Source organism: Ictidomys tridecemlineatus, chromosome 3 (genome assembly GCF_052094955.1).
Source record: "Ictidomys tridecemlineatus isolate mIctTri1 chromosome 3, mIctTri1.hap1, whole genome shotgun sequence".
In the NCBI taxonomy this organism is placed as follows: Eukaryota; Metazoa; Chordata; class Mammalia; order Rodentia; family Sciuridae; genus Ictidomys; species Ictidomys tridecemlineatus.
In genome coordinates, this window is record NC_135479.1 from 88,529,393 (window position 1) to 88,545,107 (window position 15,715).

General features: G+C 34.5%; 1 protein-coding gene across 5 annotated transcripts in view; it reads left to right on the forward strand.

The window, feature by feature from the left end:
• The window catches only part of Pls1 (plastin 1), a 117,434-nt gene that overhangs the window by 64,224 nt on the left and 37,495 nt on the right, over positions 1-15,715 (forward strand). For all 5 annotated transcript variants that reach the window (XM_078043455.1, XM_021728296.3, XM_005328041.5 and 2 more), the window contains 4 exons: positions 4,115-4,219; positions 8,737-8,900; positions 10,447-10,576; positions 14,456-14,588. In XM_078043455.1, coding sequence (XP_077899581.1) covers positions 4,150-4,219; positions 8,737-8,900; positions 10,447-10,576; positions 14,456-14,588 — 497 coding nt within the window. In that variant the 5' untranslated portion in view covers positions 4,115-4,149. The remainder of the gene's footprint in view (positions 1-4,114; positions 4,220-8,736; positions 8,901-10,446; positions 10,577-14,455; positions 14,589-15,715) is intronic.

Sequence of the window (15,715 nt, forward strand, 5' to 3'; positions counted from 1 at the left end):
GCCTCCCATGATTGTGTCTTTCTTAATTGTCAGAATGGAGACAGGACCTAGCTCATAGAGTAGTGAGGATTAAGTGAGAATATACACTAAGCAATTAAGACAGTATATGGTGGGGCTGGGAATGTGGCTCAAGCGGTAGCTCTCTCACCTGGCATGCGTGCGGCCCGGGTTCGATCCTCAGCACCACATACAAACAAAGATGTGTCCGCCAATAACTAAAAAATAAATATTAAAAAATTCTCTCTCTCTTTCTTTTCAACAGTATATGGTTCATGAACTATCCAGGTGCAGAACTAATAAGAAAAATATGGGTTACTAGTTATTGTGTCATTGGGCTTTTCTTCTAAAATTTTGCATACCAGTTTAAAAATATATTTGATGGAATTTTTTTCATACATATTTTTTAAAAAAGTGTGCTATCTTATTATAGCAAAAACTTTTTTTTTTTTTTTTTTAGAGAGAGAGGGGGACAGAGAGAGAGAGAGAATTTTAACATTTATTTATTTTTTCTTAGTTCTCGGCGGACACAACATCTTTGTTGGTATGTGGTGCTGCTGAGGATCGAACCTGGGCCGCACGCATGCTAGGCGAGCGCGCTACCGCTTGAGCCACATCCCCAGCCCCCAAAAAAACTTTTTTTTTAAATGAAAAACACCATAGCAAGCCTGGGGATCATATAACTAGAATAGCCTTTTGTGCACCAAAAAACTCCTGTATTTTCTTAGCCAATATGATATTCAATAAGTTAATTGTGCTATGTAAAAAATGCTCACTAAACTATACCATATGCCGCAGCTTTTTAAAGAATCCTAACATCATCACAATTTTGTAAAAAAAAAAAAAAAAAAAGAAATAGAAAAATATTGATACAGCATATTAATACATGATTCTATTATTGTGAAAAAAGGCAGTATAGTATTAACCACTTTACTACCAAGTCTTCATGCCTTTGTAGATATGAATTATTTTAGTATTTAGGATAGTATGAATTATTTTAGTATTCGGTATTGTACATTGTAAGGAGATATGGGTGTGTTTATTGAAAACTAACGCAGATAATAGGTATTTTATGTAGAATTTATCATTATCAGTATTTAATAATGTGTACCTTCAGATCATTAACATTTGTTTTATTTAGTGTTTTACAATTGCCTTTATTGTTTTTTAGCTATCTTTTGGTCTTTGTAGGCTTATGGTCTAAAAAAAAAATACATAATGAAAAGAAAGTTATTTTTCCAGTCTGACTCCAATTCTCCATTTCCTCTAGAGAATCAATGCCTGTCAGCATTTTCTTGAATCCTTTCAGAAATATTTTTAATACCTTTATTTCACTTATTTATTTTTATGTGGTGCTGAGGATCAAACCCAGGGTCTTGCACGTGTGAAGCGAGAGCTCTACCACTGAGCCACAACCCCAGCCCCATCAGAAATATTTTATAAACATGCAATAGATACCACTTCCCTCCCACTTCCCTCCATACTTACTTTTCTTTATTGGAATTGAACTCAGAGGGTTTCAGCAAGCTATATCCCCACCCCTGAAAGATTTTTTAAAATTTTGAGATAGGGTCTTGCTAAGTTTCTCAGGCTGGCCTGAAATCTGCCATCCTCCTGCCTTAGCCTCCCGAATTGCTAGGATCACAGGTGTGCACCATCACATCTGACTTCAAGAGTATATCTTGAAGGGCTGGAACTGTAGCTCAGCAGTAGAGCGCTTGCCCAGTATGTGTGAGGCACTGGGCTTGATTCTTAGCAACTCATAAAAATAAACAAATACAGGCATTCTGTCTATCTACAACTACAAAATGATAAATAAATAAATAAATAAATAAATAAATAAATAAATGAGCATCTCTTGAAGATCATTTTGTATTTTCTCATTTGTGTCATTTATATGCTAAAAATAAAAAGCATAACACTGTATGGGAAAATTGCTTTTTTTAAAAAAAATTTAGTTGTAGGTACACACAATATTTTTATGTGGTGCTGAGGTTTAAACCCAGTGCCTCATACATGTGAAGCAAGTGCTCTACCACTGAGCCATAATCTCAGCCTAGCAAATTGCTTTATGATTAAGTTTATATGCTATTTTTGCCTTATTATGGGAGAACAAAAATATTTTATATAATTATCAGATGATGTAAATATCAATAGGCATGGCTAAATAATAGAACCTCACCTTATTTTTGATCATTTCAAATGCAAAGTCAACACAAGGACTGTTAATTTGCAGCCTTCGGTGCAGGATAGATACTAAAATTGGACCACTATTTTTAAAACGTGAAGCAAGAGATAGAAACAATTTTGAATAGTGGAAAGGACATATAAGATGACCAAGACCACAAAGATTCAGAGTCAGCCACAACAGGAATCACATTTTTCAGTCCTGGGGAATTATGCTCAGAAAGCCTACTAAGGCTATTTAATTACGTTCAATACAAAATTACTATGTCTATAAATAGTTTTAACTACAGAAAACCTAAAAGTGAGAATTCAATAAAATGAGTAATGCTAAGATGTAAGGGAGTAAAATCCCTTTTTCCCTCTTCACTCATTTGAAGTCTTCTAATTTTTAAAAAAAGTGTAAAATTAAGTAGTGGGCAATGGAATATTTTTTTAAAAATTTAATTGTACATTACATTAGAACCAGCACCCCCCTTTTAAAAGATAGAAATCTATTATTTTGAAAGAACACCTAAATTTTAAACAAGTTGGTGTACAGATCCTAAATGACAAATGAATTCTATTGTTTGAGAGGTCTGAGAGTAATTTAATATGATTTAAAAATAATCAGTGATAAATTTCAGTGAATAGATTATTTAAAAAATTGATGTGCTTCCCTTAAAATTTTAGGGATATCAAGCCTTTTATATAAATATAGTTAAAAGTATGTAAGATTTCCTACAGCTTTGAGCCCTGCCGTCTTACAAAGCACAAATTTTCATTTATTTTCTGAAGTACCTATCAATCTGATATAACTGGTATACACAAGAGGAATGCCATGTAATTTGTGCTCATCTTTAGCTTTACTCTGAATATACAAGCCACTAAATAATTTAAAAAGTGAGTTGCACTGCTACATAGCAGAAGTCTTAAGAATGTAATTCTACTTTTAGATAATTATTATAAAGAAAACATGGATATGAGCAAAGATTTTTCTACAAGGGTGTTCATTGAAGTATTATAACAAAAATGGGAAGCAATGCATATACCCTGAAATTTCAAAGAGATCTATCAAATTAATTACGATATAGTATATGTGACCATTAAATATCATATTGATAATATGAAAACAAACTGATAATGTGTCTGTCCACACCTATAAAAAAGGTTTTAAGATAGTGTGCTCACATTTTTCACCCCTTAGCAAAGGTACACATGGCTTAGAAAGTAAACCAGAAAGAAAGATAGCAGAAAGATATTAGGTTATATTTCTAGATAGTAGAATTATGAGGTTTTAAATGTTCAGTTTGGGGCATTTGTTAGCAATTACTCTCTATGAGGAACACCACCTTCTTACTTTCTTACAGCCTCATATTACAGATTTTTTTCCCCCTCTGAGTTTGTCTTGCCTGCTCAGTAAGAAGGGCCCCGCTGCCCTGAGAAAGGCCTAACACAAGGAAGGCAAAAGGATGTGGCAGAGTCTGGATTATTTTAAAGCTAAACATTTCAAACTACAAACGCCAGCCCTAGGGGAACAGACTTGAACTTCCTTTACCCTTTTTGTGGACATTATTTATTTCTTCACAGCTTCCTTTCTGATCTCTTCCTTTACATTTATAAATGTTATACTTTTCTCAAACTTGAAATGCTGATTTTGCTGAATTAGTAGGATAAAATGTAAATGAAAATTATAGAGGCTATCGAGAAACGCTTGTACCCTGTGAAAGCAGAGGGTATGAAGAATGTGCGTCCCTATTTGTGTCTAGGTTACTGTTTGCAGGCCTGTCTGGGAAGGGGTTGCTGGGAGACCTACCTGCTCCCTTGGTTCCTTGTCAGCCAGACCTTATGGATGATTTCTTATACCCTCCCTTCTTGTGTCCTCCCTCTGTACCTTATATTGCTTAAATGCTTCCAAAGGGCTAATATTCTTTTCATTATTTGCTTTTTCTAGATAAAAAGTCCTGAAGTAGTCTTTCCTGTCCAAAGATGGAAAATAGTACCACTACCATCTCTCGGGAGGAGCTTGAAGAACTGCAAGAAGCATTTAATAAAATAGGTATGCTTGTGGAAGAGGAAATGTGCTGTGACTGTTCTGCTTGATGTCAGATTTCAGTAGCAGAACAGTACATTTTATTTCTTCTGTTTTCACTAGTGATCCTCAGGTTTATTCCTTTTCCCCCACCCCCCCTCTATCTAGGTTTCACTGGATTCTTTCATTCTGAGAGATAAAATAAAGACTGGCTTGAATTTCTAGATGAAATGGACTTTGAATTCTTAGATCACTTCTTTGCATAGCATAATCTAGGTTAATGAATGACAGTGTAACTGAATATGCTTAACTGGTATCCTCATTACAGTGAAAAAAAACATAGAAACACTTCCTTGAGTATAAGCTGAACTCTGTCCTTCATGTCTTTGTCACTAGCAGTAGTGACACTTCTTGACTGCATGCAGCATGTTTGGAAAATCTAGTGTTGTTTTTAAAGGTCATGTGCCTTATTTTCCTTCTCACGCATAATTTAAAAAATTTTAGTATTGTTTTTAAAGGCTGTATGTCTTGTTTTTCTTCTTTTGCTTTTTAAAAAGCCACTGTTTTGTCTTTATGACATGAACATCTTGACAGCTTTTTATTTTTATTTTTTTAAAAAATACATATTTATTTGTAGATGACAGAGTGCCTTTATTTTATTTATTTATTTTTATGTGGTGCTGAGGATTGAACCCAGCTCCTCACGCGTGCTAGGGAATTGCTCTACCACTGAGCCACAACCCCAGCCCAACAGCTTTGTATTTTTCTTCCCCAATTTTTCTTCATACTTGGTTGGATCTCAATACTTCTGCATTTTCTTCTTAGATAACTTTTGGTAAACAAAGAGTACAACATAAATACCATTTTTTTTTTGCCTTAGTCTACAAATATATGCAAAAGAAAGTTGAGCACCATGAATAGACTTTGGGATAGAGATGCCATCTCTGCCCCCTCCCCAACAGACATTTTCCCTTAGGCAATGAAGCACTCCAGGAAAATCCCGAGTCAGAGGGTACACCAGGGAGGATATAATGATCCCAGTTAGTCTTGCTCCTAGATTTCTCATCAACGTAGTGAGTAATGACTAAAATTAATGTAGGTGAAATGCAATGCAGGATGAATTTTAGAAAGCAACGCAAAGAAAAGAGATTTTATTTTAATAAGCAAAGTTTTTTTAAAAATAAAAAGTAAAACCTCATGATTTACAAATCATTACTGTGAAATAAAGCAAATTCTATAATTCTCTGGGCTCTTCTCCTTCTTCCTGGGGATGGCATATTTGTCATTAGCACACTGCATAAATAGGTTATAATTCCTAGAAAATTATTAATTATAGGTTTTATGCAGTATTGTATAAATGCCCAGAATCATTTCAAGACACAAAGTGGGCAGTTATTGAAAAGTTCTGTTTATTACAGGTACTGAAACAGAAAAGATAATAAACATGCATCTCCTAGCTTGGTATTCCAGTTATTTTATAGGTATAAATAAAAGAGCTACCTAGGTCTTAGTGAAATGAATGAATTAGTAATCTATGTTCTTTCTTTAACACACCAACTTAACCTTTATGACTCATGGACATATAATCTTGCAATATTTATTTAATAATATTTTGAATAAGCAGTTCACTAATGGAATAACTCTGACAGCAGAGTGTTTTGTTCTGTGTGAGGGAGCTGCCAACACTAGAAGAATATGTATTTGCTGACTTTATTTACAAGGTAAGCTGTGACTCATGTACTCAGCAAGCCCTTGCTAACTTGTACATTACGAGTTCTTTCAGATACAGAGGAACACACCCATCCAACCTTATTAGATGGAGGATTTGGGGACTACTGGAGAAAGTGGGGAGTTAAAATATTTCTAAGTCTTGTTTCTTTTGTTTTCTTTTTACATTCATGGTAAAATAAATGTAATCAAAGTTACCACTCTATTTGTAGTGTATAGTTTAGTGGCATTAAGTATATTCACATTGTTTTGTATATGACATCACCATCCTTTTCTGAAACTCTTTTCATCTTCCCATGCTAAAACTCTAGAACTAGTAAATAGTAATTCCCCATTTTACTCTCCCTTAGTCCCTGGTAAATAATATTCTTTCTGGCTGGATGAATTTTACTGCCCTGGGTACTTCCTCTAAGTGGAATCATATAATATTTGTCTTTTTGTGACTGGCTTATTTCACTTACCCTGATGTCTTCCAGGTTCATCGAAATAGTGTGTATCAGAATTTCCTACCTTTTTATGGCTAAAAAGTATTTCATCATGTATATCTATATATAACTTTTTCTTATCCATTCATTGATGGCCATTTGGTTTGGGTCTATGTTTTGGCTATGGTGAATAGTGCTGCTGTGAACACAGTTATTCAGATATCTGTGTGAATCCCTGCTTCCAAGGCTCTTGAGTTATACCCAGAAGTAGAACAGTTGGACCATATGGAAATTCTATATTTAATTTTTTTGGGAAATATCATATTATTTTCCATAGTGGTTTCACCATTTTATATTCCCACCAGCAGTGTCCAAGTGTTCTAATTTCTTCATATCCTCACCTACACTTGTTTTTTATTGTTGTTCTTATTGGTGGCAGTGGTATTATATTTTATCTTATAACAGCTACTTTCAGGGATGTGAAGTGGAATTTCATTGTGGTTTGTGCTCATATTTCCCTAAGAATTAGCAATGTTGAACATATTTTCATGTGCTTATTGGCCATTTGTTTGTTTCTTTTTTGGGGAGGGGGTACCTTGGATTGAACTCAGGGGCACTTGGCCACTGAGCCACATCCCCAGCCCTATTTTGTACTTTTATATAGAGACATGGTCTCAATTAGTCGCTTTGCTGAGGTTGGCTTTGAACTTGTGATCCTCCTGCCTCAGCCTCCTGAGCTGTTGGGATTACAGGTGTGCACCACTGTGCCTGGCTATATTTGCTTATTTTTGAATAAGGTTGTTCGCTGTTGTTGATACTTGGAAGAAAGTCTTGTTTCTTTTAAAGTCATAATCTTATGGTTAAATAACCATAAGATAAGGTAAGTCATGTTCTTAGTAAATAATTTGGCACAGAATATGTGCTTACTAAATGGTATCTATTAGTTCTTGTAATATCACACCAAAACTGCAGAAGCTGTAGGGATGGAGCTGGCATTTGAGCACCCAGACTTGTTCATCTTCAAAGCTGTGTGTCCTTACTGTTCATTTTAGTTCAGCATGATTGTTGGCAGGTAAATAACTTCCTCAATCTTTTTTTATTTTCCAATACTTCCCTCTATACTGCTGGGATGGCAATAAGTCAATGTGGTCTATTTATAAACTTCAGAATTATGGGAAGCAGTTCTGAACTCCTGCTGTACTAATAATGAAGTTTTGCTTCTAAATTCAAAGAAAGCAGCATTATTACAATACCAAGCAATTCAGCTTCCTAGCTGCCTTGGGATTATAGCACTATATTGGTTACCGGTGATTCTAGTTTAGTTCATCATTCTGAGGAGTATTCTAAAACTCTCATATTTGAGTTTTAAAGATAAGTACTTGGCCATATCATTAATTCAGTTACAATGATGAGAGCTCTTTTACTGGGAAGAAAAAAAATATGGGTAACAAAGTAGCTATTGCCAGATGAACAAAGAGGGCCTGTACAAGGTGGACCCAGGCAACAAGCAAAACAGTCCATAGCTCTGTTGCCAACTCTGGGTATAAGTGTTTTGTGTTGCCTTTGTTCTGAATCAAGAAGTACTCTCCAGGCCTTAGGAAAACACAGGAAAGAGATCTCAGTGATAATGTGAAAACACCTGGAAACCTGCTTCCAAAGTCCAAATATAGGTGTGAAATATCTTGACAACCCGATCTCATAGTGACATCAGACATGATTCAGCATACATAATGGTATCATAAATACATAATGAAGACCCAGTGAATTATTGACAAATGAAATGAACTGCCACCAAATGAAATGTAAAACAAAAATACTTGAGGAGTATTTTATATAATGTACCTATTTTATGTGCGTTGTGGGACCAGCAGATTCATTTTTTAAATTCCATTAAGTTAAAGTCTGGATGGGTGTTCCCTCTTGGTCACACTGATATATATATATATTAGATATATATGTATATATATTAGATATCTGAGACTTCCCAGCTTATTTCTTTGAAATTTAGTCATGTTTTAAACTGAGTTTCCCATCTAGGCACTGTCTATACCATACACTTAATTTTTTTTTAATATTTATTTCTTAGTTTTTGGCGGACACAACATCTTTGTTTGTATGTGGTGCTGAGGATCGAACCTGGGCCGCACACATGCCAGGCGAGTGCGCTACCGCTTGAGCCACATCCCCAGCCCCATACACTTAAAATACATGTAGGGAACCTGGTTCTATACAGATGAACCTCATTTAAATGTGAGTGTTTTGATATCCTGTACAGTTCAGGTGCACCTATACGAGTATGTATGTATGCCTGTGAATCCTCCAAGTGGCTTTCTGAATATTCGTCTTCAGCAGCACAAATGATATTTGACATCTCTAAATATATCTTTGCAGATATTGATAACAGTGGGTATGTTAGTGACTATGAACTTCAGGACCTATTTAAGGAAGCAAGCCTTCCTCTTCCTGGCTACAAGGTACGCGAGATTGTGGAGAAAATTCTAGCAGTTACTGACAACAACAAAGATGGCAAAATCAGTTTTGAAGAGTTTGTGTCAGTAAGTAATCTAATTCTCTCCTAGTTACTATTCATTTTACTTCAAGCAGAATTTTAATAATGTCATTGCTAGCTTTAGTTAGATCTAGCTGGAGAGGCCAGAAAATCTAACATTTTTAAATGATGGTAACACTACTACTAATTATTATTGTAAAAATAATTTTCATAAAAAATTCAAAAAGCAAAGGAAAAGGGGCTGGGGCTGTAGCTCGGTAGTAGAGCACTTGCTTACCATGTGTGAGGCACTGGGTTCAATTCTCAGCACGGTGCATAAATAAAATGAAGGTCTGTCAACAACTATAAAAAAAAAAAAAGGAAAATATCATTGAATGGAAGTCCGGTTTAGTAGTAGTTCATGTCCTACAATAACTATATTGAATTATTTTTTATTATCCATGAATATAATTGAATAAATACTTATGAAATATAAATGATCTGTTTTTGCATTCCTCATTTGAGCTCTTGGCACTGTGAATAATGGGATGAGCAAAAAGAGACATGGTTCTTGCTTTCATGGAGTTTACATGTGGTTGGGAATGCAGAATATCACATAACTAGATAAATGATATCAGCTATGATAATTGCTATGAACAGTGTGGTGCATGTTCCATGAGAGTTTGTAAGTAGAAGGAATTGAACTTTGAGGGGAGGCTGGAAAACTCAGGGTCTCAGGAAAGGTATCCCTGTGAAGACCCAGCTGAGATCTGAAGAAAGATGTTAAATAGAAAAAGGCTGTTGGGAGGTAGAGGTGACCACATTGCTTAAGAGTAACCACAGGTGACCCTGTGGTTACTCTTAAGCAATTGAAAAAAGGGATAGTATGCTGCAGCTGAGGTAGTATGGATAAGGATCATAGCTGGAAAACTCAGATCAAGTCATGACAGCTCTTAATATATCCTGGCAGATATTGATAACAGTGGGTATGTTAGTGACTATGAACTTCAGGATCTATTTAAGGAAACAAAACGTCCTTGTAGGATATTGGTTTTTATCCTAACAACAGGAAGTTAAGGGAAGGAAGAGTATGAGGTGACATGATTAGATTTGCATTAACAACAGCAAATCCCTGGCTGCTACCTGGAGAAATGTCAGCCTCTTCGATCTCTGAATTGTCCAATAAGAGAGATGAAGAGAGGGTGTTTCTATAAGCCTGTTATTTCCTGCAATATCTGACATGTTTACTTTAACATGTATTCATTTGGAATATTTAGGTAGGAAAATGCCTTCATTAAGGAATTTAAAAATATTTATCATGTGGTTAGTTATTCCTTAGATTTTCAGTACAAAAGATCATGGCAAATCCAGAAAATAATTTCGGTGTGTTCAATTTAAGCTTAGTTTTGACTTGTTCCAGTGGTTGGCAGGGGGGCAGACATTTATTCATTTTTTGATTTTGATAAAATGACATGAAAGTTCTCTTTGTTCACAAGCATTCAATATGAAAACACTTGATTCATATTTATTTTTGTCATTTCAAATAAACATCTTTTATTTCACCAGATTTTTATGATTATCTGATTCTCAATTTTGCTTGTATTCCATTCTAGCTAATGCAAGAGTTAAAAAGCAAAGATATCAGCAAAACATTCCGAAAAATAATTAACAAGAGGGAAGGGATTACTGCTATTGGGGGAACTTCATCCATTTCCAGCGAGGGCACACAGCATTCTTACTCAGGTAACAACCACCCCAAATCTGATCTTTTAGGCATTGATTCAGTAAGTGCCACACTTCAACAAACCTAAGCTGCCATTTGTTTTAATTCATACCATTATTTTGTCTATCATTGAGGGGAAAAACCTTCCTCCAGACTAAATTATGCTGTGATTTCAAATTTAAAATATATCTCAGTGTCAAAATGAAAATATCCTAGAATCACTGATATCAACGAATTCCAACCATGTTGTCAGGTTCAGTGGACATCAGAGAGACAACAGACATCGAAAACAACAGAATGAAAGTTGTTTATGTTTGAGCACTGGCTATGTTTTATCATGACTTTTGAATGGATTTTTCATCCTGACTAGAAAGGTGGCTTTACTTTTAAAACTTATTAAAGGCTTATTTTAAGGATTTTTTCCCCTTCTATTTTCCAAAAGCTGAGCTTTTTGACTTTTTTTTTTTTTTTTTTTTTTAAATCAAGCAACCAAGTGATTAGAGAGCACGGTACTTGATTTCCTTGATCTGATAGAACCACTGGATTGTTGCCCAGTGGGAAATCCAGAGTCATTTTAACTCTTACGGTGAGGAGTCTTGGCCCATGTTAAGCTTACTTCTTAGGGTTAAGATGTCTAAGAACCCTTGGCCAAGTTCCTTTTTATTCATATGAACATAATTAGAACTATGCTTTTGATAAAATTCCTTGTAACATTTTTCCTTTGAATAAAGGAATTTGTTAATTGTCCTCTTGATCCTCTTCCTTTATAATTGGATTTTCCTCTTTCAGATTTCGCCTATCCATTGTATTTTTTCTTAACCATTTCCCACTAGGGAATTAGTGGTAAAGGAATTAGTCTGTAACTGATACCTCCACTTTTGTTGTTTCTTTGTTTTGTGGCACAGGGGATTGAACTCAGGGCCTAGCACATGCCTACTAGTACTTAGCTATACCCACTGTCCTTTCTATTTTGTTTTGAGATAGGATCTTATTAAATTGCCCAGGCTGGCCTTGAACTTGTGATCCTCCTGCCTCAGCCTCCTGAATAGTGGGATTATAGTGCACTACCATGCCAGAAAGATATTAACCTTTTACCTCAACTTTGGCTTGTCCATTCTACTGAAATGACTATATTTTAAAAAGAAAACAAAAAACATTGAGGTAAAATATGCATTCAGCCAAATGCTGTAATTGTAAATACATAGCTCAAAAATGTTTTACATGTTTATATATCCATGTGGCTTCCTGCCAGATCATTATATGGAATATTTCCATCATCCTGTGTGGGTTTCTCATGCCCCTAATAGTAGCTATTTCTCCCCAGAGATAAATACTTCTCTGATATCTGTCACCACAGATTTTTACCTGTTTATTGAGATATAAATAGTAAAGTGCATAAAGTAGACTTTTCTTAACTTGATGATTTAAAAAAATTTTTTTAGTTGTACACAGACATAATACCTTTATTTTGTTTATTTATTTTTATGTGGTGCTGAGGATTGAACTCAGTACCTCACATGTACAAGGCAAGTGCTCTACCACTGAACTGCAACCCCAGCCCAACTTGATGACTTTTAGCAGATGAATACCTCCACCTATTATGTAGAAAAAGATATAGAACATATAATGGCTTTTAAAAAAACAGCTTTAGTGAGATATAATGGTGATATTGAGAAATGCACCCTTTTAAATTATATAATTCAGAATTTTTAGTATATTCAGAGTTGCACAATTATCATCATACTTCATTTAAAAATATTTTCATTACAGAGGGATAAACTCCAAGATCCTCAGCAGTTGTTCCTCATTTCCCCCTCTCTGAAGCCTCTGCAACCATCACCCTACTTTGTGTTCCTATAGATTTGCCTATTCTGGAAGTTTCATATAAATAGAATCATTGCAGTGGCCTTTCCATTGATAGGCATTTCTTCACTACCATTTTTCAAGGTTCATCTATGTTATAGCATATATCGTACTTCATTCCTTTTTTCTGTTGAACATTCCATTCTGAGGATAACATCACATTTTGTTCATCCTCTCATGAGTTTATAGACATTTGGGTCGTTTTCAGTTTTTGACCATTATGAATAATGCTGTGTGAACACTCATGTATGTGTTTTTTTTGTGTGGATATGTGCTTTCAGTTCTCCTAAGTATCTGCCTAGGAGTGGAATTGTGGATCTTTTGATATCTCTGTTTAATATTTTTAATTTAAAGAATTGGCAAACTGTTTTTCAAAGTCACTGTACTGTTTTTCATTTCCTCCAGCCACATATGAGGTTTCTAGTTTTTCACATCTGTATCAACACTTGTTATTGTCCATTTAAAAAAATTACATCCATCTTAGCAGGGCCCAGTGGTAAAGGCCTATAATTTTAGCACTTCAGGTGGCTGAGTCAGGATAACAAGTTTGAGGCCAGCCTTGGCAACTTAGCAAGACCCCTATCTGAAAGTAAACAATGAAAAAGAGCTGAGGATGTTGCTCAGTTATAAACTGTCCCCTCTATGGCAAAAATAAAACAAAGGCCATTGCAGTGTGTCATTTCTTATTCCTCTACCTGGAACATTTTCCCTTTTTCTGCCCATTTTTACCTGCTGATAGCCTTCCTTTCAAATAGTGCTTTTGTTTTGTTGCTGTTTGTTTTGAGATGATCTCACTGCCCAGGCTGGTCTCTTACCTCAGTTTCCTGGAGAGCAGAGACTACAGGCAAGCGCCTTGCACACAGCTCTGTAAATCTTTATTGATCAATACAAACACAAGTGATTATTTCCTTCTTCAAACCTTTAAAACATTGCATGTATATGTGGTGTATATATTTCCCTTATGTGTCATTTCTTAGGATATTTGTTTTATCATTACACTATAATCTCTTGATGGTAGGTATAGTATCTTAGTGATCTTTAAATCCCTAGACTCTTGAGTCCTTCTAAGGAGATCCTGGTGGGACAAGTAGATAAGAAGGCACATGAGGATATGTACAAAGGAGAAATACTGATGATTTTTTATGTTTTTACTGACTGTATAGATGGTGGATTAAATTTTGAGGGTACCTGCCAGATATACCCTTAGGAAAATTACCTAATTCTGCTAACTCTGATGGAAAGAGAGATTAATCACTTTGAGGATTTATATTGTTAAATAATTTTATATTTACAGAATAATAATAAAGCTGTAAAACGTTTTTACTTCAAGTTCCTTCCTATTTTCCTTATTAAATAGCACAACAACACTTTCTGAAGATTAATGTACCCATACTATAAGCCATGTATTGAGAAGTCAATGATGAAGATGACTAAGAGAGTGCTGGTATCTAGATTTGTGACAATTTTCACAGAAATGGAGTTGTTTTATTCATTTGAATAATCTCCTGTCCTCTCCTTCCATTTTGTGGTGCTGGGGATCCAACCTAGAGCCTTACTCATGCTAAACAAGAGCTCTACAACTGAACTACATCTCCAGCACTAAACAAATCTTGATCGAATTCAGTATTTATTTTGTAAACCAAAAATATTTTTAGGGGGTGGAATTTATTATAATGGATCTTTGTGGGTTTTTCCCCCTATTTAAGTATCTATCTGTGTGTATATCTGTATTTGACCTCTGATGTTTTGCTGCTGATTCATTAGGTTTCAGAAGCAATACATATTTGGAAAGATTTTAGAATCAAATCAAATGTCGTGCTCTTTTAAAATATATACCTTCCTACCTTCAGCACTAATATTTTAGATGAAAAAGTAGAATGAATTTCCCTTTATCCCTTTCTTCCACATTTAGTGTTTTAGTAGAATTTTATTAATAGTCATCTGATATCTTTAAACATAAATTAAAAAGTATGTTTTTGTAGTGTTTGATAAACTTTGTAAAATGTGCTTTGCCTATCAAAATTTTTTGTTTCTAGAGGAAGAAAAAGTGGCTTTTGTTAATTGGATAAACAAAGCCCTAGAGAATGACCCTGACTGTAAGCATCTTATACCTATGAATCCCAACGATGACAGCCTTTTCACATCTCTTGCAGATGGCATCCTTCTCTGGTGAGTCGAACGTCTAGTTACAGGAGATTGTTCTTAACTGTCCCTCTTGATGAGCATTCCTTGACAACTACAATTCAGCAAATCTGTGTTCTTTTGGAATTAGTGGGTACTTGCAGGTCTTGTAGGATTTGTACTGCATAGAAAATTAAGTACTATATGTTTTCTGACATTTTCCATGCAGTCCCTTATTTTCCTGTTATCATAGTAATCCAGGAAAGTTTTGAGTTGATACTTAGAGGCATTTTAAAATGTTTACATTGTCACAATTTTTTTTTCCTGATAAGGGAGTATTGACTATTCACTGGGACAGGAAGATGATCAGATGTAAAAGGAAGGTACATTTTAGTTGTATATAAATGAAAATAATGTTTTAAATTGATCTTGGATCTTTAGTCTATTCTGTTCATATACCATAAACTTTCTAAGTGTGTTTTGTATTCCCAGCATACTTCTTTATACAAAGTTTTTTTTAACTCTATGAAAATACCAAGGAACTTCCAAAGAAGCAAATAGCCATCAGAAATATTCTTACCACCCATTGTTAACAATTATTAACAATTTCTTTAGTTTTTTTCTGTATATTTACTTTAAAAAAACCAACTCCTATCCATAAGTATAAGTTATTAATGTTTAGGTCATTATGTGAAATATATACTTCAACCTCTGCCTGCAATTCTGATCTCTTCCTCTGGCCTTTGGAGAATTTCCTAGTGTAAATTAAATATATTCTAAAAGAAACAGACAACACTCATATTATTTCTTTAAAGATGTCTGAATTGTTGAAGTCCTAGAAAGATAAAGTTCCTGGCTCCTTATCTTTCTGCAATAACAGTAATTTTAACAATCTTGATACTATTTCATGGAGCACTTGGCTTCTTGAGAATTTGTTTACATGCAATATTGATCATTAAGTAAAATAAAGAGTCACAAAAAGAAAATGCAAGATGGTTAAAATAATTGGGAGTAAATGCTAAGATTACTGCAATTATATATTTTAAGATAGGAAATATTTCTTAGATTTTAAAAACTGATATGATTATAAACAGTTTAAAGAAATTAACTATTATCTTCAAAATTTATTATGGTTACTTGCAAAATTAAAAAAATTTCTGGAATTTTAAACTAAA